The sequence below is a fragment of the Gallus gallus genome, chromosome 1 (assembly GCF_016699485.2).
Source record: "Gallus gallus isolate bGalGal1 chromosome 1, bGalGal1.mat.broiler.GRCg7b, whole genome shotgun sequence".
In the NCBI taxonomy this organism is placed as follows: domain Eukaryota; kingdom Metazoa; phylum Chordata; class Aves; order Galliformes; family Phasianidae; genus Gallus; species Gallus gallus.
The window spans coordinates 11,252,108-11,275,975 of NC_052532.1; the positions used below are offsets into that span (position 1 = coordinate 11,252,108).

Consider the following 23,868-nt stretch of genomic DNA (forward strand, 5'->3'; position numbering starts at 1 on the left):
GCAATAGAGTTGTGTCCTCCTGCATGCTATCTTCATCCCATACCAACTTAGTGTGAAAGTCTAATGCAGAGGGAAGCCTTTAAAAATGAATTACAGTGCATGGATAGGGAATGACAGAGCTGGTAATGAGAAATGGAGCTATTACCTCTTAGTGATGTGGATCCAGCCTGAACTGGTGCTGACCTAAAGTAATTCCTGCCTGACAGATAGTTCCTGCCATGATGGGATGGTTGCAGCCGGTTCTTTTAGGAAAGGTTTGAATCTCAGAAGAGACTCAGTGAACAAAGATGTAGAAATACTGTCTTCCACTGGAGGGACTGCAGTGCTAGAGCTGAGGTAAAGAAGTGTAAAGTGGTTGCACAGGCAACAACACTCTTCATTAAAGAAATATACAGACTTCAAAGTTATCTTCTGGCCTTTGGAGTTGTGCTCTTCAAGGTGCTGCCATTTGCTATAGAACTAAATATATCACCTGTTCAACCAATAGATGGTGTCCAGTAGAAAGGCTGTTAATACCAAAAAGAAAATTTTATATCTATATCTATATATATATATGAAGAAGACTAGGCTGAGCTGAAGAAAATCATGGGCACCATGATCAAAGTTCTCATAAGAAAAATAAAATCTGAACTTCACAATTTTTGGAGAGATGCTGTTTATGAGCATCATAGATACACAGTATTCAGTCACTAATATTTGAGTTTTATGGATGTAGTCCAAAGTCAACTGGAATTGGTAGGAAAGTGACACTGACTCCCATGAGCTAAAGCCTATTGTGAATCTTCCTGACCTTCAAAATGGTGCAGATTTGTTTTGAAGTGTTTTCTGTTCTCTGAAGAGCTGAGTATTCTCAACAGCTTCCCCATATAAAATGAATGTAGATTCAGCAGATGTATAGGGGGAGTAACCCAAGTATCAAGTGTTTACATGCTGTCTAACACAGGGCAATTTTAGTGCTGTGTAAATGTCTAAGAGAGAAACTAAGTGTCTCAAAAGGAGATAGTCCAAAAAGCAAATGTTGATTAATAGTTTCAAGCATGTTGAAATACTTTTGGTTTCAGTGCTTTTGAGATTAGTGACGCACACATTCAGGATTTCCTCTTAAAAGAGGGTATAGAGGGCTATTAGAGCACTCAACTCAAAGCTCATTTCCAAACACCTTGGATTTGAAATGTTTAAAAAAAAAAAAAGAAAGATTAAATATGATGTTTACTAAGGCAAGAGGTCTAAAAATATCAGCCAGCTTTTTATTCGTGAAACTTTATCTCCTGTCCTTGCTTTGCTCTGCCTTGACATTTAGTATAATTATTTTTCCAGCAGGTGGAATTGTCTTTATTTAAATAATCTGAATCTAATACTGTAGTCTTCTGTGGCCAAAACTAAGGCTCTGCAGGTTCATTCTAACAGCAGAGAGCTCTTATTGTGCTAGCACAGAGCACAGCTGGAGAAGACCATTTTCAGGTCTACAAAGAAAAAACAGAAGTGCTCCACCTCCTTCATATTATCATATATCATGGCATCATATGGGAAAGCATTTTAGCACAGATTGTTCTGTAGTGCTGTCTGTGCTCCACAAAATTGTGTGACAACATGTAATGCCAATTCTCTTTCTTTCAGGTTTCATTTCTTGGATATTAACTTGCAAATCTGAAGAGATGGCAGTTCTTGCACTGCACGCGGTGTTTGGGATATTTATTTACTTTAGCAGTGTAAAAGGATCTTCCCAGCCTCAAGCAAGGGTGTTTTTAACATTCAATGGTAAGAAAGAAGATAAACATTCTTATGTTATGATTGAACATTTTCTTCTCTGCCTTCAATTCAGTAACTAAGTAGAAATTGTCTATTTAGTCTGTGCCCACAGTTAACTATATTTGGTTTGTGTTGTTGAGGTACCTGTCAATCTAAGTTTGATTCTCTCCTGAAGTTCACTGCTACTATGCATACATCCCTTTTCTTTATTCGAAATAATAATACTCCCTTTTTCTTTATTTAAAATAGTAATCGCTTTTCTTTATTTAAAAGTTATTATGACTTAGTAACAGCTAAAGATTTTACTTCTTATCTTTTTTGGAAAGAAAAAGTATGTAAGGTACATGGCGTGTAATAGAAATGGTTAATAAGTTTAGTTACTTCCACTTGGTGCCCAGCTGAGTTATTTACACTCTGAAAATGGCGCTGCTTGAAGGTTGACCAAGGTACCAAGACAGAGTCCTTTGGCAACACAGATTTTTGCACACTTGATAAAATGTGTTTTATGTACTTACCATTTCAAATCATGGATGCCTGCCTTCTGTACACAAGTAATTGGAATAATTGTTTTCAAAAGAAATGTGTGTTTACTTCTGAAGTGATGAGCAATACATTATTAATCCAATTACCTCAATTTTACTTTAATAGCAAGGTAGCTTATTCTTCTAGAATTAAGCCCTCTGTTAAATGCTGATTTTGGTCATCATGTGGTACTTTGGCCACCACTTGAGAATGTGTGTGCTCTTTGGTCTTCTGTTAAATTTGAGCAGAGTTTGTCACTAAATACAAGGACATTCACTTTCCTCAACACTCTCCATTTTCTGGGATTGTCTCTGAGGCTTCATGGCTCACTGCTACCTGCACTGATAGGGTATACTAGGATGAGCTGTACGGCTTGTGAGTGTGAGGCTGTCCTGCAGTTGCCATGCCCTGACATGGGCATAATCTGCGTAGTCTCTGATCAATATTTGAAGTACCATTTTGACATTTGCTGTAGTTATGAAGTAATTCAAATTGCTGTTCATAGCAATGGTTATAATTATGTACTTCTGGGTCAGAGAGGTATTGGAATGAAGCCTGCCAAGTACAAATGTGAAATAGACTGAACAATGCAAGGTGTTCTATGTTGGAAGTGTAGGGCTCTAAGTGTTTGAGCTCAGTAGGTGCTTATTGGCGTGGTTCCAGTAAAGGCAATGGTAAAACTGATATTCAAAGAGGGTGCTGCCAAATGAAGAAGCAAGTGGGAATTTCCTTTCCTTGTGGAAATAATGGCGATTTAATGTAGATGGTACTGATTCTACACAACTCAATCTAGAATCAAATTTGGACATGATTATGTACTGTGCTTGCAGGCCTGTCACGGTTATATGAAGTAGGCTGGTTCAGAGTTGTACATTCTGTCCACAGTAGCCTTGACAGTAATCTAAGTTTCCTTTGATCTCCTATTGGAGTGTGAGGTAGGAAGCACTCAGGTTTTTCCCATTCAGTCTTGTGAAAGAATTGTAATAAGGGGCAAGTGGTTTTAGCCGGGGCTAGAAAGATTTGTGTTTCATTCTGAAACACAGTGCCACCCATAGGATTGGGGGGGGGGTGAAGTTTAGGGATTCAGGAAAAAGGTAATGACTAGGTAAATTGAAAACTTACTTTGTCCTGGTTTGAAAGGAGGTTGTCCCTCCTTCCTCTGATAGGAGCTGCGTCAGCTCTGTGTCATAGAGTAGTGCACTGGTTACAGATTAATCCTACAACAGGAGTTGCATGGTTTGTTCCATGGCCTTGTTTTTTTTTTAAAGCAATGCTTTTCATGAGTAGAACTGAGAATCTTTTTCAGTGAAAGTAGAAAGTATTACCTAAACATAGTGATACTTTCTTAATATATTAAAATGGACATTTAAATTTCCCTAATACTTATTTTAATATTCAGACTTTTCCTAAAGTGTGTGTGTGTATAAATATAAATCTTTTATTTTTTTAAATGGGTCTGTCAAAGTCATAGAAGAAATTACACAGGCATTTTATAATACATCAAGTAACATCTGAAATATAGGACTGATCTTTTCATACAAGATGAAAACAGTAAGATTATTTTTAAGCCTAATTTCCAGATGGTGAAGAAGAATTTTCTTTACGTGAAATGAGAGTTTGCAGGTTCTTGTGTACAACAAGATAATGGTCCTACCAGTAGTTCTAGCTGCTGTTCTATAATTTGTTTATTTACAGAGACAGTAAAATAAGAGGAAAAATATAAAGTATTGTATTGTTTCGCTAAATCACATAGAAATATCAAGTTATTGGCTGTCTCCACGCCCTGAGAAGTTGTCAGGTTTTTATGGATAGTTGTCACTCTTTTTAAAGTGCATCATTTGAAAACAGAACTATAATTAGGGCTCCTTATGTTTTAAATGACATTAGACAATAAAGACAAGTCATTCAAGCTTAAGTTACTTACATGATATTTTTCAAGTTCTGAATTGGATTTGGCTTACTGTCAGTAATTACAATGCTTATGTTTTGGGGATAGAATGTGTACAGGAGGAGAAAATGAGTGATGCTTTTCAAAGCTAACCTGCTCCTTCAGGATCAAGTCAATTGAGCTTATTCACATCACGGCATTTCTCATGGGAAAATCCAGCAAGTATCTTGACCTATTCTGTTGTTCATCAAGAAAGATAAAAATGTGAATCGTCTGAATCATGGGCTGCTTTTCTGTTTGCCATCTACTTCATTAAGAATCAACTGTAATTAAAAAGTAAGCCTGGGTAATACCTCAAGAGCCTGATAATAGGGACTTTGCAATTAACTTCAATGGGTGAAGGACTGCAACCCTAATTTCTATTTTTGAAATCAAAAGCTTGGCCTCTTGTCTAATTAAAATGTAGTTCATGACTTAGCTGAGATTGTTAAATGTGAGTCTGACATGAGTGTGGAACTTATTGCTGCCTGCACCCTGAGTGTCTTGAAAATTCCCGTGTCATGCAGAGCTCCTGGGCCTGATTTTTGTTTGCACTGTGCATAGACATTCACTCAGATAAAAAGAAAATGTCAGCCTGGAGCTGAGCTGCATGCTTTGCACAGGTATATGCAGTTACATCCAGCACAAGGCCTATAGAGAATCAGGCAACGGAGTTCTCAATTTGCTTGGAGTGATTTATCATAACTTAATTGGCCTGTTTAACAGTAATGGCTCAGGCCATCAATTATGTGCTACATCTGAAGAGCTGCTTCAGCTAAAAAAAGGTGGCTCCAGCTTTTTCTGGTTCTTAAATTGCAAAGTTGTGAAGCCTGTGGTGTAGCAGCTGCAATAGTGTTGGAATTGTTTGTCGTGTTACCATTGAGCATGTGGGATCTGGGGTACCTGGTTTAGGGAGGGACTCAACACGTCCCTACACCATTCTTCCTCCTCTTACCTCTTCTAGCTTCTTGCCCTGTAATAGATCTTCCTAATGTAGTTAAATCACCCATCATAATTTAAAGAACCATAGTTTTTCTCCTCATAGCAAATGACTTATCTGTTTATGAACTATCAAGAATCATGACTCTATTTCTCCAATTACATACATTTCTCCTTATTAGTACATGTTTCTGAACAGATAACAGGGAGCTGTGTCCCTTAGTCTCCATAGTGGCAAGCCTTTCTCAAGGCTAGTGGGAGTATTATCATAATAACAGTAGAGTTATGAGATGCCAGGATAGTTTCAAACTTTTTTGTTCCAGCTCCCATTTACATTTTCAAGCTTACTAAAAGCCCAGTGTGAGCTGGGCTGTGCTGCTTTAACATCAGGTTCTGAATCTGTCAAAGTATTTTCACTACTTATTTTTGAAAATATATTCAAGCTCATCTTTGAACTTTTGAATTTATACAGACACAAAATCAAGTGATAATTTCACAGTTTACTGGGAACATTTCATGCATTCCTATCTGAAATGTCTGGCCAAGCAGATATTTCCCATACAGATTCTCCCATTGTCTACCGTGAAAATTCCATAAGAGAAGTGGATCAAGGCTAATTTGCAGACGGTTTTGTTTCTCTTTTTGTCTTAAAATTACTAGAACACGTAAAGCACTTTTAAGAAAGTATCAGTCAGCTTCATTAATGACAATTAAAAAGCATAAAATGTCACCAGAGCAACAGCAGCACACATTCAACTGTCAACATATTTAAAAAGATTTAATGCAACCCCTGTGGTTACCCTCAAGGAGAAATAAAGGAACTGAGAACCATTTTCTTTGAGCTCTTGAGCAACAGCAGTACAACTTGTTTCTAAACAATCCCTCATTGTAATGTTAATGTTACCACAGTTAATAAAAAGTTCATTTATTATTTGATGGACTTTGTGCTGATGACATTCTAGTAGGCAATGGTTTTTGCTTAAACAGTTGATTGAATATTTGGTGGTGTCCGTGGAATAAAAGCTACTTGCAAAATGAAGTAAAGGAGCTGTGTTCATTTTCGTTTTTAAAGAGAGAGAAAAGAAAAACATTGTTTTATTTTTTTTACTTTTATTTTTTCAGAACTTACCTAGAAATCTCAAGTGTATTTTTAGTGGCATAATATTTAGCAAACTGTGGGTCATATTTTCTCAGAAGTGACTGAGTTGTGGCTTTCACAGCTTAATAGATCTCAAATGATGCTGATTTACAAAGAGCTGAGCACCAACCATGTGAAAATTCAATTCTCTTGTTTCACACTGGAGATCAAAAAATTTAACTTTTTCTTGAATATTTTCAACTAACGCTCTCTTTAACAGTGAAGTTGGTATTGTTACATTTGGTATAACTGACAACTAAATCTTTAGTTGTTATGAAAGATAAGTAATTTACAAATTACAGTCTGAAGGTAGCTTTTAGATCTTTGTTTTCTCTGTATGTACATTCTTTTACTGTTAGAAATCAACAGATAGAGACATAATAATATGAATCTTGTATATGAATTGAATTATTTGAATAGGCTATGTGTTAAATGTAACTTACAGTATTTTCTAAGAGATATTAAAGGTACTATGGGATAAATTCTTGACTCATTAAAGTCCTTCTAGAGTTTAATGGGTAGAGAACCCACTGCCAAATAAACATTAAACCTGATTGTTTTCATGCTAACTCTTGGTCAGCAACAGTGCAACTAACTTGGCTTCTCTGCCATTGTTGAAAGAGTATGGGAAGAAAATGTATTCTACTGGTACTGTATCCAGAGTTAGATTATATGTGCTGTGACTTCAGTTGTGAAAACCCATGTAATAAAGCTGAAATTATAGACAATGTTTGGCTTGTTGATTATAGATTCTCTAAAGTCTATAAAAGTACCCTCATAGGACAACATAAATAAGAACATGGTCTTCTAGGTAATTAATTGTCAGGCTCCAGGTTTAAAGGAAAAGTTCATTAATGTAATCCTATTCTTGAATGAACTAGTCATCTAAACTGCGAAGTCTGAGGAGACGTGACTGTTCCTTGCATGCTAGAAAGTCTAAGAATTTATTTACTCCCTTTAATCTCTTTCTTTTTCCCAGTTCATTCAATCTGACCTGTATCTGAACCATCACTGTTTGACTTTTTTTTTATATATATATAGAAAAATCAAAACTTTCTTAGAGCATTTTTACAGATTCAGCACATCATTAGCTGTCTCTACTTTTCACAGAAGAAATAGCTATCTTGGACAATCCCACTGTCCTCTTGTTATATTTCTTCCTTGTGTTTTGTGTCTCAAGCAAATGCTGAAGTCTCTACATAGCCTTATTGCCATATTATACAACACATCTTTTATGTTTAAAAAAAAATGCAATGAGAGGAAAAAATGTCATAGACATTTCTAATCCCCTATCTTTTTCAGAATTATTATCAGTAATAAGAGCTTCTCTGTGAGCCGTTTCTTTACTGGATGAGTTCACAGTACTCTTTGATATGTGTTGTTGCACAAGCCTTTTTGTGTATCAGATATAATTAGTGATGTGACTCACAACAATTACTCATTTTATTGAAGTGCGTTGACTGAGATCCTAGCATGAATAAATACATAGACCAAGACCTTATCATGCCACTTGAACTGGCTGCTGGCTGTTCCCTCAACATGTGTATTTTGTTCCTTTTGGTACCATCTTTTAAGTGTTCTCAATTACACTCCTCAATAAAAAGACTAGGCACTCTTTCCTGGGGGAAAGGCCTTTGATAAGGACAATTTTCCATTTCAGTGTGCCATCTCATCTTACATGCAGATTGTTGTGGCTGCAGCAAGCACCAGGTTAAAAGAAGGCTCTGTGTTTTCCCCTCTTCATTCAATTACAGAGCTGGGGCCTCAGGGATGCACCCGAGGTGTGAAAGGTACTTCGTTACCTGCATGAGTCAGAAGTTCTGACACCTAGCTGTGTGCAAATAAAGATAAGTGTGTCTTTCCAGTAATGAAATAGAAGGTAGTGATTAATGAAGGGCTTACACTGTTAATTCTCCCTCCCTTCCCTTTGTACTTCCATCCTTGTTCTGTTCAGAATTGGTACAGTTAGAGTTTGTATGAGAAAATGCTTTGCATTTGCATCCCGATTTCATCCATCACTGACATGAATTCTTTGGAAAGCAGAAATCCTGCTTGCTGATATACTGGAGCTAAGACTCTGGTAACACAGCAGAATGGAGATAAGGAGTGATAGCTCTGCCTCTCCCATGAAACCATCTTTTTTTCTGGTGGTAGGACCATCATGCCCTTTCAATAAATCTATTTTTCTCCTTATTCTTGTAAATATAAGGATAACTTTCTCTCTATGATGAAAGAATCTCTTGCTCCTTTTGTGGGTAAGGTTGGTGGAGGTCATGTTTCCTTGCCATTTGAGAAATAGCTAGTATATGGGATATTCCCAACTGTTTCTCTTACACAAAAAATTATGTGTGCAAAGGTGTATTTTATATTCCTCCACAATTAATACCCCAGATTACACCTAGATTATTTTCAGAAACACAGTGTAAATATTTTAAGACCTTAAAATAATTATAAGTTCCAAGACAGCAGTGAAAACCAAAAACAACATTTTGAAAAGCTGTCCAGCTACCATCATATGTTTCATCTACATGAAACTGCAATCCAGGGTATTTCATCATTATCTGAAACAAATATTCTTCTAACTCCCACCCCTCCTCCATCCAAGCAGCTTGATAGAAAAATCTCTGGAATAGCATTTCATCAGTTCAGAGCTCCTGTATGCCATCAAATCACCATGAGAGGAGAGGTAGCCTATGAGAACCCTTCAGGGCTAAGGTCTTAATTCTCTCAAAAATAGAATTTGGCCACCATCTCAGGATGTAACGCTTCCTTGCTCTTCTGAAGTGTAATATAACATCTTTAATGAGCTCAGTTAGCTTGAGGAAGGAAGAAGGTTTTATTACTATTATCATCATTTGGGGGCTGTAAGTAGAAACTTCATATGAAAATATACCCTGTTTTTATGAGAATATTTTACTTTTAGTTCAAATCTCAAGTGCAAATACACTTTTTGGAAATGCAGCATATAGTAACGGTTCGAAGTGAATACCCAAAGTTTTGAACTGTCTACCTGATCTTGCTTACTGCTCTGGGATAAATGATTGCTTCACTTAAATTATCTTTTAGATTATGATTGAGGAGACCTCACAGTCACCCTGGGTTGCCAAGTTGCTTAATGGAAAAACAAAACATCTCTTGGCAATTACTTAAAGAAAAAAAGAGAAAAATGTCAAAAGGAATCTGAAGCCAAATTCTTTAATTAAAGGAATCATTTTCAGCCATTAAAAGGGTCAGATTGGCATAGTGAGATGAAGAAAAAGGAATTATCTTCAGTCGCATAGTAAATGTGTGACATATTAAAACTTTCAGCTATCTTCTCTATTATATGAAAAAAACTACTGATCAGTTGTGGTTGTTTCTTAGTTTTTTTTTCTTTTTCTTTATAATATCATTTCCCTTTACCTTCTTTTTTAATGAAAAAAGTGTTTGCTTTTAAAAAACTTCAAGAATAAAGAATAAATCAATTTCTGTCAGCAGAGAATCAATTCAATTGAACACATATTTCCCCTCTTTTAACATCTGTGTAAATCAGGTTGTACATCTCAGCCATCTAGCTTAAAGGAATTGCAGTGTTAGATTTACAGGGACAATGGAAATCTATGGGGCAGGTGTCTGACTGCAGTTCAGCGAGTGGGTTCATTTTCTTTCCTTCTCACATAACAGACCGAGAAGGCAAAGTTTTGAATGACAGTAGAAGATAGATTTCATGGCACATATGTACACAATGATTAATAACACAAAAGAAAATAAAGAGGGAAAAGCAGTAGGATAGATGTATTCATAATCCTGAAGTAGTTTGTCTTTCATTCAAAAAAGGTATGTGTATTCAAAGCACTATACATACACATCTCAGTACATATGATGTTTACTGTTTTTTATCCCAGACATTTGTGTGAACCTAAAAGTGACAGAGAAACTCCTTGAAAACAATTATTGATCTCAGAAGAGAACAAGACTGTAATTTCCTTGTCTTCTACTGAGCCCCGGCTATTCAGGAATTAAACATGTTTTCTTTGGAATCACTGGTCACATTTTGACTTTTCTGGTGCGTTTTAGAGGCACAGGATAGTTCATAACATATTCAGTTTTCTACTGTTTAGAATTTCCACCTCTTCTGAAATAACCAGCCTGCATGCCTGCCATTGCAGTTTGGTGAGACTGTCTCCATGTTAAAATGTTGAGTGTTCTTACAAGCCACAAGATCAAACTAGTGCACTAAAACATAAACACTTATATCTTCAGAATTGCACTTTCCATTTTTTTTTATATCAACCAATTAAGATGTTATTTTCAAGGAGAGGCCTGGCATTTTTTCAAAAATTTACTTTTTGAGGCCTGAAAAGGATTTAGTTGGCATGGAGAACTGATCCTGGGTTTAAACTTTTTGATGGCTTCAGTGTGAACACAGCTGGAATTTTTTAAGCTGATTCTGTTAAAAATCCACTTCCTGCCACTGTTGAAAATAATGCACCGTCTTTTTTCTTTCTTTTTTTTTTTCTTTAAGGTAAATAAACCTGCAGCAAAGACAAAAGAGTTTAAAGGCCTTGTGAGGTATTTTGTTGTATTTTCTGTTAAAAAGAAAGGTATGCATGCCTGACAATGAAGTATGAAAAGGAGTATGTTTGTAAAGTCATTACTTCAGATTTAATATCATCTCTATAGTAAGTCTCTTTACAATGAGAAGGTTGCCAGTCATTCATTTTTCTTGTAGCAATCTTATTTTCCTCACGGATGCTTGTAAATGGATACTTCAAAAATAGTTTTTAAAAGTGCGTTAGAAGAAGAATCAAATGTCAGTGATCTTTATTTCACTGGATGTTTTTCAAACAACTTCTCTACCATTTCCTGAACTTAGGTCACTAAATGTGTTCTTAAGCTCACACAGGCAGCTGAGAGGCTATTCCTGAAGTGATAAAACTGCACGAAACTGCAAAAATCATTTGAAACTTTCAGATGTGGTCAAGTACGTCACTGTCTGCACTGACATTATTTAGAAAACAAAAGAGAAAAGCTACAAATCTGGCCGCCATGGTTTTGCCAACCGGCAACGGCCAAGAAACAATGGGCTTTTATCTGGTCCCATCTTTTTCTCTGAGACACAAGAGCATCTCTGCTTGGCACTGTATGTTTCTTCAGTCGATGAATTCTCCCTCCTGTTGCAAAACCCTTACAATGGGCAGTGACTTCATGAAGCACCAGTGTGGTGCCAATGGAAGGGAAAGGACATAACTCTAGCTGCACTTGTAGGTATATATGCATGTATGTACGTATTCAGCTGGACCAGTTAAACCTGCTTCTGTGTTCACTTCAGTAAAAGCAGGCTCTGGGGTAGAGGGGTAAGCACAGGAATTTGGCATCTCTCATAGCAGCTGGGGAGGGCAGACCACCCTGATTCTGGGATTCTGAAAAGAGTTTTATGGAGGAGGGTTGTGTCAGCTGAATCAATACTGAAACAGGTTTCATAGTTGCAGTGGAAGTTTACTTAGGTGTGTTTGTGGGTCTTCTAATTAAATTAAACAATTAATTAAAAAACAAAACAAAACAAAAAATTTGAGTTGGCTTTATTTGTAGGTAGAGAAATCTGCCATGGATGATGATTTAAGTGCCATTTACTTCTTTAAAAAATACCAACAAAAAAGTACATTTCATTCTAGATTCTCAGGATGTCATTGCCAAAGCACTCTCACTTGTAAGAACACTCTAGCTAAATTCAGCACTGCTGTTCAGTGATGAGATTGCTTACCATTATAAATTGTTATAATCATGCTTCTATTGAGTGGTTTTTAATTGGTGTTGGTGGGGCCAGACACCGAATGCTGATTATGAGGGAGCCTGACCTTCTCACAGGATGGATTTCTTCCAGGCCACCAAAGCAACATATAAGGAGATGTTCACCTGATTTTTCTGAAAGGCGGATAGTTACAGAAAAGAAAATTTTAAACTCTGGCATGTTTGAAATGAGTTGCCAGCAAATATTTTTCTCTATTAACAGATGCACTTGTATACTTGGTTGCTCAATTACCTCGTCCCTATAGAGGTGAACAAATTCTACCTAGTCTTGTCCAAAAGGCAAGAACTGTTTTCACTCAGACTCCGAATGGTAAAACTTTGCTTTAAGGTTAGTATCTTTGTTATTGGCTTTTCTGTGGCTGTGGAAAGCTTCCCTAGGCAGTAAGAGAAAGCTCCCTTTCAAATAAACCTGGATATGAGAGAAAGCATCTTACATCTAAGACCAGCTAGACTTGAGATGGCATGTAACATCAACAAACTGCAGCACTTTGAATAAACAAGGTGGCCACTCACTGTTTACTGTTCCCTTTGGTTATTTTTCCTGCCTTGTGCCTGTGATAGCCCCAACCTGTTTGCTGAGCAGCTGAAAATGAGCTTTGTCCAAAGTGGGTCTGATTCTTGGCTGATAGAGATAGTTCCTACGTGGAAATGTATGAGAGAGGAATTGCAGATGTGGGACACTTTTGCTTTCAAGGGTCCTTTTGAGAAAAAGTATTTCTCTAGAGACTGAGAGGCTGATGTAGCAGTCACCAAGAGGTTAGTGGACTTAGGGAGAATACTCACGGGCACAAGGAGCTGGGGTGAACTTACTCTGCTCAAGCTCACATTGTACAAGACACATTCAGTCACAGCAGCTGCTGCAGAGGCAATCTCCAGCTCCTTTGAAGCTGACTTCAACTATCTAAATATATAAGCATTCTCATTTTCATGTTGGAGAAAATATAAGTATTTATCTCTGTATGCTCAACTAGAAAGCAAAATATTCATTTTCTGTGCAGAAGTTGAATATGGTTCTGACCTATTATGGAATTTATGTATTAAATTCTTGTCAGTCATTCCAATTTGATATGATTTGTGGAGAGACGTTGTTGTCTTTGCCAGCCCCCCTCATAAGAGACATGAAAATTGAAAAAGCCCAGTAAGAGGTCACAGATCTGTTACAAGGCTGGAACATGTGATGTGCAGGGAGAGGCTGAGGCAGCTGTGTTAACTGAGCCTGATGAAGAGAAAGCTGAGGGGCATTTTCACTGCTGCCTCCAACTGTCTAATGGGAAATTATGAACAGGGCAAAGACAAGCACTTCTCAGAGATGCACAGCGACAAGACACAAGTGTCACAAGTTTTAGCATGTAATTTAGAAATAGTAACACTTTTCCTTCATTTTTTAATTGTTATTGTTTTTTGTGGGTTTTTTTCCATCCTTGAAAGAGGATGTTCAGCCAAGCTGTGAACTATCCAGATATTCCGAATTTAGCTGCATGAGGTCCTGTGTAACCTCATCACACTTCAGTAGTGAGTCCTGTTTTGAGAGGAGTTTGGGCAGCATAACCTTCAGACATCCATTCCAACCCACAGGTTTTGCACTTCTAGGATTTTATCAGTGTTCAGCAGGTGTGAGCATTAAGATGTTGGTATCAAGTTTGGCGGTGTGTCTAGGACACTTAGGCAGCTCGTCTGGCAGTTCAGAAGAAAAAAAGTAACTTTCCTCAGGAAGGTCAGAAGTGTGACCCAAATGACCTGGCAGCCTGGGTGTCCACAGTGGAAGCTATAAACACTCCACATCAGGAATTCAGTTTTCTTTAGGAGGCCTACTGCAAATTACTGTGCCTGTTTGAAATCTTGTATGCTGTGTGATTTCATTTCTTACAGTTAAATGCATTACATCCCCCTGGCCTAGAAGGGAAGAATATGTACCTGTCTCTGGCTGAACAGCAGAATATACAAATACCTCTTCTAATGAATGTTAATGAAGTCACAGATGTGCTGCATTACGTGAAATAACACAAAAGCAATCTCTCAGATGATTCTGTCTGTATTTTCTGCATGCAGTCTCATTCCTGTCTTGTTTAAACAACAACAACAACAAAAAGATTGCCTTGTTACTTGTGGCTTGATGAATAAATTACTATGTGTAATGATGGAGTACACAGAATGTAACTAAATGTGTAGATGCAGGATTTTTTTCATTTTTCAAAATTCTACCAAAATACTTGTAAAATTAAAGTTAAATTAAATAAGTGACATTTCTGACCAAATTTGATGGTGTACCTTTGGTCTCAGAACAGATACTAGATCTTATCTTACTTTGACATCTGGTTCCTGTTTATTTTCAAAGTTTGTGTCTGTACACATATATAATGTTACATGTAGCAGATAAATCAACTTTGTATAGTACATACTGTGGTTGTGGAGGTATATGTGTCTACTTCTGGGAGAGTTCTATATTACCTGATATATTACAGAAGTATGTAGGGAAAAAGTATGGAAAAATAATATTAAAACTGCAAACAGAGAAACTACCTGGCCACATCCTGTTTCATATGCATATCATTTTAAATTTTATCAAGCTGTGGTATTTTGTTCTCAGTGGCTGAGCTTGTGAGCTCTGTTCTTTAACAACACAGACACAGAACATACATACAAAAGTCTGGTAATGTGATACTCGTTTCTGAGCTTAATCTTTTCAATCATGTGCTTGATAATGCATTATTTTGAATCTTTGAAAAAAGCATAAAAAGTATATTACTTGCTAGGCTGCCTAGACTTCCTCAGGGGACCTTGCCTTAACTTCTCAGAAGAGCAGTAATGGTCTCTGACTAACAGTTATTTGATGAAAATGCTCTATTTTCTCCATCTTTTATAGAACCACAGAATTATGTGGGTTGGAAGGGTCTTTTAGCCAGCCTCCTTCTCAAAGCAGGTCTGATGAGGTCAAGGAGAGATCACGATGTTCTGTAATGTGTCCACTTCACATTTGAGTAACTCCAAGGATATAGATCCCACAGCCTATCTGAGCAACCAGTAATGGTTTTGGGTTTTTGTTTTTTGTTTTTTGTTTTTTTCCCTTACAGCTAATTGGCTTGTCCCATGTTCCTTCGCTACTTAATGTGAATGAATGCAGTACTTTCATCTCTCCTTGTATGCAGTGTGCTCCAGAAATTTTGTGGGTTTTTTCCCCACTTAATTTTAGTCTTCAAAAATGATTCTTCCATTCCAGTGGCAACCTATTAATTTTGGGAACTGCTCACTATCTCTTAGCCCTTCTCCATATGTATTTCCACATATAATATGAATAGAGTCTGAATTTTTTCATATGTAGGATTCAACTTCATCACTCATCATTTCAAATCGAGTAGACTTGGAGTAAGGACCGTGTATATGTCTGTGTGTGCTTGTAACTGTCATTAAGGTGTTCAGTGATCAGCTGGGGAAGAAAAAAGAAGTCTTTCATTGACCTCAGTAGCGGGCTTGATTAAACTATTGAGGTGGTTTTTTTTTGAGACTGTGTATAAATATGAATGTTGTGCCCTCTGGTAGTTACAGAGTATTTCTTGAGGCTTAAGTATCATGAGGAAATAGCCTGCCAGCCACTTTCACAGAAGTTTTCCTAGAACTTTCTGAGGATACCTTTCAATCTCTGTGCATAAATCAATTTGTACAACGAGTTAAATATGAAAAGCCAGTTCCCTATTAATTTAAAATATCTAGTTCATGTCATGTGAGGAACCCACAGCATCATGTCATGTTGGTAATATCAAAATAGGACCAAAAAAGATTTCATATGAATTATAAACTAGAAAACATGTTGATTCATTGGTTTAAACTCCCCTTTGTGAAATAGATTTGTTCCCTGTGTGGTAAAGGACAGGTGGATTTTGTCTGAAAAGAGGTATTCATTTTCATCTTCCTTAATCCTGAGGATAGCTCTTCAGATCCCAGAGCCATTTGAAAACATTAGCTTGATGCTTCCATGAGCCTCCAAAAGCTCTGTGATTGAAAGCTTTCAGCAGCTGTTATCTACTATAATAAATACCAATGATAAGAAAAACCAGAAGAAATGAAGATACATTTTGAAGAACAAACAGAACAATTTTCTTTCAAAATTGTTAGAAGAAAGAAAAATCCTTTGATGTTTTCCTCAATGATAGAAAGCACCAACAAGATTGTTCTTGGATAAAGCAATGGTTCTTTTCCCTAGATAATGCTTGGGATCTGGGGGTCACAGTTCATAGCAAAATATGCTGTCTCTGTTTGCCCAGCTGCCACACCTTTTCTGCCTTGTCTTCAACAGATGAGAAAGGAGACTGAAAGCAAGGTAAAAGGAATAACAGATTTAGTGTTGCTGTGCTTGTAGACCATAATACATGCAAATGGTTTTATAGGATTAAGTCTTTTTGCTTGTGTACATATCCCACCCAGACAGAAATTCTAACCTACTGTTTATGGTACATCAATACTCAGCACAGGAAAGGGGGTATTGTGCCTTGTTGTGGTCCTAGACACACAGTGACATGCATGGTGATCCAGAATGCTAGAGTAACTCTTGCAAGATTATTGTTATTATTATTATTATTATAACTGAAAACCACTGCTCCAGTGTAACCTGAGCAGTCTGGATACATTAAGACCCCAGAAAGAAGCAAACCAGAATGTCAAAACCTAAGGAAACACTTGAGGGGAAAAAAGGCACAGAAAGTCTGTTTCTTCTAGCTTTTATTCTGAGTTTAATTTTATGGATACCGCACACACACTCAAAATGAAGATTGTTTTACAGAACTTTGTGTTACAAAACCTTGTGGTACAAAACTCAAAATAAATCAGTATTCATGTCTGTGCTTTTAAACTGATGCATTTTAATTTTAAAATAGTCCACAGATGTTCATCCACAGCATATATGGTGTGAACCACTGCAATCTTTCTCTACCTTCTATGTTTCTGTGGGATTTTGACAAAACACAAGAAAAACTAAAGACATTTAATTTAGCAAAAGCAAACCTTCTGAAATTCAGTGATGTTAATGACCTTTGGATCATTGTAGTATTTTCCAGTAATATCAAAAAATCTGCATTTTACCATTTTCCGCTGTAACAGAAGGCGTGCTGTGAACACAATGATACATGACACTTAAGCGTTTTGGGTTTTTTTCTCTGTGAGAGAGCATTCAACTTGCTAGTGAAAGTTAGATTGAAGTTAAATAATAATAAAAAAAATAAAATAAAATAAAAAAATGATGTCTGGATGCCAAGGCAGAGGAGTAGTGGCTGAGATTCCTGGGTTTGCTCAGCCCAGAGCAGAGTTGCTGAGGGGAGGCCTCATGGCGGCTGCAGCTCCTCACAGGGAGCGGAGGGGCAGCGCTGAGCTCTGCTCTGTGTGGCAGCGACAGGGCCCGAGGAAACGGCATGGAACTTTGTCGGGGAGAGTCAGGGTGGATATCAGGAAAGGGTTCTTCACCAGAGGGTGGTTGGGCCCTGGAACAGTGTTCCCAGCGCAGTGGTCATGGCACCAAGTTGCTAGAGTTCAAGAAGCATCTGGACAAAGCTCTCAGATTTAGGTCTGATTTTTGAATGGTTCTCTGTGGAGCCAGGAGTTGAATTTGATGATACTTGAATGATCATTGAATCACAGAATCATAGAATTGCTTGGGTTGGAAGGGACCTCAAAGACCAACACGTTCCAACCCCCATGCCACAGGCAGGGCTGCCATCTGCTAGATCATGTAGTAGATCAGATTGCCCAGGGCCCCATCCTATGGGTCCCTTCCAACTTGGGATATTCTATGATTCTATTATTTTTTCTTACATCTCTACTTCAGATGTTTCAAAGTCTGTGTAAGTGGAGTTGGCACTGAGAGACCTGAGGACAGCCCTGGCTGATCCCTTTGGAACGACTGGAGTGTTACACATTTGCTGTTGTCCTTTTTTCCCTGCCCATGCCAGTAATTGCCACGTTGTATTATTTATAGAGGCAAAGTTGGTTTGCAGGTCTGTTGTCTCCTCTTTTCTCTTTAGCCACTACCCCACACAACTTTACTCAAGATTTTTGTTGAGGTTTGTCTGGTGGAGGCAGAATTAAAGACTTCTGTGCACTTTGTTATCTTATGACAACTGGCAGCAACTAAAATGAGGCATGTCAAGCAACTGCTACAAAAAGAAATCAGTAATTTACAAGTTCATACAAAGGTTAAGGAAACAGCACTTCCCTGTAATTGTATTGCCTCATATTGTTAGTTAATATTTTCATGTCTGAGAATATTTAATTTTCCTAATTGAGAGAATGTTACACTACAGTTGTGAAGAAAAGGTGAAGTCAAAAGCAAAGTGCTCTTTCTCAGCAGAGCTGTTTTGGCACTTGTGTTAGCTAGTGGGAATAATCAGGGGATGGATGGGCAGTGATAATTTATTTCTGTCTCTCCTGTACCCCATTAAATATGTCTCATATCTATCTCATTAAAGCTGTCTTTTTTCCATTATGCTGAGAATAATAAGATTCTTCTGAATTGGACTAAGAGTAAGAACATTTCTCCCTATGTTTCAGGTCTTTAGTGGAAGAGGAAAAAGTAAAATCCACATACCAGCCTTACTGGTTTGACTTTAATTATGTGAAGTCAAAATGAAGGCAAGATTTTTTCGTAATAAAAGGAGCCGGAAAACTCAGCTCCAAAGCATCTTTAAAGAAAAGAAGCTTAATACTTCAGTATTTCAGAAGAAGCATTAGATACCTAGAAATGTTTATAAACTTTCTAATACTGCTAGTACATATTTAGTGTTCACGCTGCCTCTTTATTCATTAAGACATTGATAAAATAAAAGTTCATAGTAACTGAGACTTGCAAATACCCAAGAAATGTAAGCACTGGGGGAGCAACTGTAAGTTCTACTAATGCAAAGTGGAATTTCTGTGGCTACAAAGTTTTTCTTCCTTTTCAGATCTTGACTTCTGTTAGTAGCTAGACCCATTCAGTCCTTAACAGTGCAACACATTGAAGAAACATTAACACCTTACAGAACTATGGATTAGAAAGCTGATTATCTGCTCTGTAGACAAAAGTTTAACAGAAGATCCTATGTGAAATCATACACTGTCTCATGTAGCGGAGTTCCTACTTTCTGCGCCCTTCCCAACCCCCATTTTGGCTGTCTTTCAAATAGTATAATTATAGAAGGATTTTATAGAGCTGATCTCTTTAATGTCCTTCCTTTTCTTTAAAATCCATTGTTATTTATTTCTAAGCTCCTTAAGAGACTGTGTCCTATTTTGCCAAGCTAAAATGTGCACAGCCCTGACAATTCTTCACACTTACTGTCTCCTCCAATTTGATTCATAGTTGCTGCCTTCTGTATCTAGTCTTCTGCCCAAGTAAAAAAGAAAAATAAAGTAGAAGAGATGTTTGGGCCTCCGAACATGTTTCTGAAAGGTTCCTTTTTCTACACACAAGTGTTCAGGGCATTTCTCACAGAAGAATAGCATAAATTATGGAGATTGCATTCACAGAACAGTGAATGGTATTGTCAGTTTGCTTAGGAAAAACTAATGGGGTTGTAAAGAAATACTATCTACTTTATTAGAGTAAAATTTGACAGCTGGAAAAACAAGGGCAATAGGCTGGCTTCCATTTTCCATTGATTTTAGCCCCTACCTTTCAGAATACTTCCTTTTCTGCAAAACCACATTCACACTGCATACACACGAACACACAAAGCTCTTTTGCTTTAAGCCAGAGGCAGATTAAACTTCATTAGGAGAGTAAAGCTTAAGGAAAGTTCAAACTGTAACAGATAGTAATTTGACAAATAAAGAATTAAGGTTTGTTTTACTAAAGTCAGAAATAAAGACTGGAGCAAGGTTCCCATGGTTCTTTTGTGCCTTTAACCATTGAATAGAAATACAGTCACTGTTCACTGTGTGGTTTACATACCTTATAAGTCTGGTAGCCCTGTACCACAGCTTTTTTAATAGACTTAGGCACCCAGTGGAAGTTCACATGTCACTCATTAAATAAACAAAAATATGTCTATAAAGCATTTACCTTAGAGCAAGAAATAATAACTGGAACAAGAATGCATACTCAGATTGTTCTTAGGTAAATTCACTAATAGCTCAGAAGAAAACAAAAGGAATTAATACTTTTAAGGTCTGGATAGACAGAATAAGCTTTCTGTAGTAACATTACAATTCTCACCAAAGCATCCTCACAGCTGCTTACTTTCCCAAGCTCTAGGATAAAGGATGGATCATTGCAGTTGAATGACAGATACCTGCAGTAACTGATTGAGAACTTGAGATACATTTTCACTCCACAATCATCCTGTATAATGGTTCAAATATAGTGGCCCAATCCATTACAGGGGTCTATAACATTAATACCTGAAAACTTTATATTAAATTATAGTGAATGAGCTTCAAAAGACAGTTTACCAGTGAGTGATGCTGCTTGCTGTATGTTATACGCACAGCAGACTCAAAAGTAAAACACAATAGATAGTGACTGCATGAAATCAGTATTACAAAGTGAGGGAATGCTGTGTCAAAGTGTCTAGCAACAATAGTTTTTGTATGCCTGGCTCCTGGAGTGGGATTCAAAACCAGTGCTAAGTGCCCATTGCTTGCACTTGAGCCCCTTGAGAGAGTTAGGAACCTCAGATTGGGAGCTAAAGCAGCCCTGTCAAATAAACAAATGCTGCCAAAAAACATCATGATTCTTTAAACATTACCTGGAAGTAGCTAGTGGGGAATTGCTGAGGACAGAAATATGACACAAGTCTTGGTGTTTAGTTCACTCATTCAGGTCTGCAGGGAGGTACCTCCATCAGTCTGGAATCCAGATGAAGGGTTATAGCCTAAAGAAAAATGTTTGCATAGTTTACATTCTAAGAACTGAGCAGACAATACTTTCTTTTCTCTGTTGCATATAATAAAAAAATGAGAGAGAAAATGGTTTAATTTCCATCTTAATTTAGTAGCAAAGAGGCAGAAGTTCCAATTCCAGACCAAGTTTCCTAAATAACTGTCATATGTAGGAGATATGAGGTTATCAAATAAGTGAACTTTTCACTCCTTTTTTTTTTTTAAGCTCTGCTCCTACACAAATAAAATAAAATAGAATAAAACGAAGTACAAAATGAACTGAACTATGTCGAGAAAGATAAAGAGCAGTAGAGTAAATCTGAGTCCTAACTGCAGATTCTTGTTTTCATAATTGCAACTTTTTAATATCCTAAGTAGCAGCCAAACAGTCTATGAGAATCACAGAATCACAGAATTATAGGGGTTGGAAGGGACCTCTAGAGATCATCGAGTCCAACCTCCTGCTAAAGCAGGTCCCCTACAGCAGGCTGCACAGGTAGGCATCCAGAGAAGATGTCTTTTGGGTGGTGGAAGACCAGAGTTCCTTTCTGCTCATCCACCAGATGGTTCCCATGGCCCACCAGAGAAAGGGAACATTAACCACATGGCCCCAGAATCCTCTGTCATCTGCACCAATTGAGCCTCAGAGATTTGCTGTAGTGTTAGATGATTGGATATGTAGAAGCATTTAGTTTGGGAAGGCTGCTAGTCCTTTGTCCTCACTTCAGGCCTGCTAACTCATGGCCTAACTTTGTGAATTTTGTGCACGTCACTAGAAAATTCTCCTGCACTTGGAAGTTTTGACAGTTCTAAGTGAAGAGACCTTGTCATTTCTATGTATTAATAATCCCCAAATGTTTCATACAGACATACACATCATAGAATTATAGAATAATAGAATCGCCAAGGTTGGAAAATACCTCCAAGATCATCCAGTCCAACCATCCACTAATATTTCCCCGCTAAACCATGTCCCAGTATCTAAACATTTTTTGAATGCAAACATCCCTATATTCGGCAATGGATGTTGACCACGGTGTATATCCTTTAAAACTTCAGTAATGTAATTAAATTGCTGTTAGGTGCTTTGTAAGAACAATTTACTTCAGTACTTGGAGGAAACTACTGTTCCCAAAATAACTATAAAATGTTGAAGACTGTGAATTTTGTTGTTTTGTGTATTATTTTTACAGAAGTGAGGAAAAAAAAAAAAAAAAAAGAGGGTGAAAATTGTACATTTCTTCAGTATAAGGCATACCTTATAGTGAATATGAATATCAGAACAATCTTAGATACTGATTCTAAAGTTGTGAAGTGCAAGGCAATATACATATATAAGCTATGAAAATTCTGAAATGAGTAATAAATAAAAATTGCCCCGTGTTGCAATTAGGATTTGTGCTGACAATGAAAAATACAATTTGAAACCACACATTTAAGCTCACTCCCACTTCTCTCTTCATCATTCAAGTAGCCTTCTCAGCTATGTATGTGGGGGCAGCTGCGTTTCTCTCTAATGAAATTATGCCAGCAGAAAATTTGGCTCTCTTTTACTAACTTCTCTTGTTTCTTTGAGCTTTTATGTGTCATTCCCCCAAGCAACAGGATAAATATCTATTCAAGATACGCCTGAATTCAGAACACTTCTATAATTTTTGCCCCAGGTAAAAATGATATCTAAGTATCTCCTCCAATACATGTACATGTACACACAGTTCTCTGTCCCTAACTACATGCACACACACATAGGCACATGCACAAAATATCACTGTGAGATCTTTGTCTTAAGAAGCAGAGACGGACAGTATGAGATGACATGTATTATAAGTGTAAGAACCCTGAAATCAGAAATATTAGAAATCTTGAAATCCTCTAATCCTTTTTAGTTCAGAAGTGTTTACTCCAGCACATTTTTGTAGTGCTTTTTTTTGTTCAGTAATGAATGTCCTAAGCACAGAAAATTTTCTTCTGAGCTGTTATTTCAGGAAGAAGAATTATTTTCTAACTGTGAGCCTTTGTTTTCTATTTTATAACTCTTTGTAACAGTGAATTATACTTTTGTACACCATACTAATCCTCTCTCATCTGTACATAGGGCAGTCATACACAGAACTGTTGTTATGTTGCTTTGCAATAATTTTTCAGCCTTGATGACCGTGCTTTGGCTTGTTTGTTTGTTCATGTTTTCTTGATCTTTCTTCATCACTCAGTCTCTTGAATATTCTAGCATTCCGAACTTGTGCCAATTTTTCTTCACATTACTAATACTGAAGAGCTCAGCAAGGAGTTCATTATTCCATGGATTATCTTGGAGTGGTACAGGGCTGTGCCATGATAGACTTTCTTCGGATAGGGTTCAAAGTAATGCTAAATACAATTTAGTACAGTTTTAATTTATTTCTTACAGGTGCGTATGCTTATATTGTTCTAACAGTAATGTAATGTGTGCAAATCCAGACTAACTCCCTTGAAGTCAATGAATATGCACTACCCTCTTAACTGTGTATAAGGTATTAGATTTGCAGTAGTAAAAGTATGATTGGACAAGTCCCTAGGCATCTAACATATCACCAGTGACACAGTACAGTCCAAGCGATAATGAGGTAATTCCTCCAAGACTTTGGACCACTCTCTTTGCATGCTTGTGTGCATGTTGTTTTCTGAAGCTTGTCATTTTAACATTGACTCACCAGCTGTACAAATACGTGGGGCTGCATTCTCAGCTTTTTAATACATTCAGGCACATGTCTATTCTTGCCCTATGCGAACCATACGTGCAGTAGGACAGAAGCGTGAATTAGAGAGTATGTAGTTCCTGGGGTTTGGAGCCTACTTTATCCTGAGTTTTGCCATTCAGTTTGACTGAGGAAGGAAATCTTGAGTTTTGCCTACAAAGGGAAATGACACCTGGTCATGCACCTGAAGGGCACTCAAGCAATTTATTTCCTGATGCTTCAGG

The 23,868-nt window shown here is 37.3% G+C and overlaps 1 protein-coding gene and 1 long non-coding RNA gene across 2 annotated transcripts in view; one reads left to right on the forward strand and one right to left on the reverse strand.

Annotated features, from left to right (window-relative positions):
• The window catches only part of SEMA3C (semaphorin 3C), a 122,123-nt gene that overhangs the window by 1,781 nt on the left and 96,474 nt on the right, over positions 1–23,868 (forward strand). Inside the window, exon 2 of the mRNA NM_204243.2 lies at positions 1,618–1,758. Within this exon, the coding sequence (NP_989574.2) occupies positions 1,656–1,758 (103 nt within the window). The 5' untranslated portion in view covers positions 1,618–1,655. The remainder of the gene's footprint in view (positions 1–1,617; positions 1,759–23,868) is intronic.
• The window catches only part of LOC121109474, a 44,434-nt gene continuing 41,452 nt past the window's right edge, over positions 20,887–23,868 (reverse strand). Inside the window, exon 7 of the long non-coding RNA XR_005847333.2 lies at positions 20,887–20,902. This is a non-coding gene — a long non-coding RNA (uncharacterized LOC121109474). The remainder of the gene's footprint in view (positions 20,903–23,868) is intronic.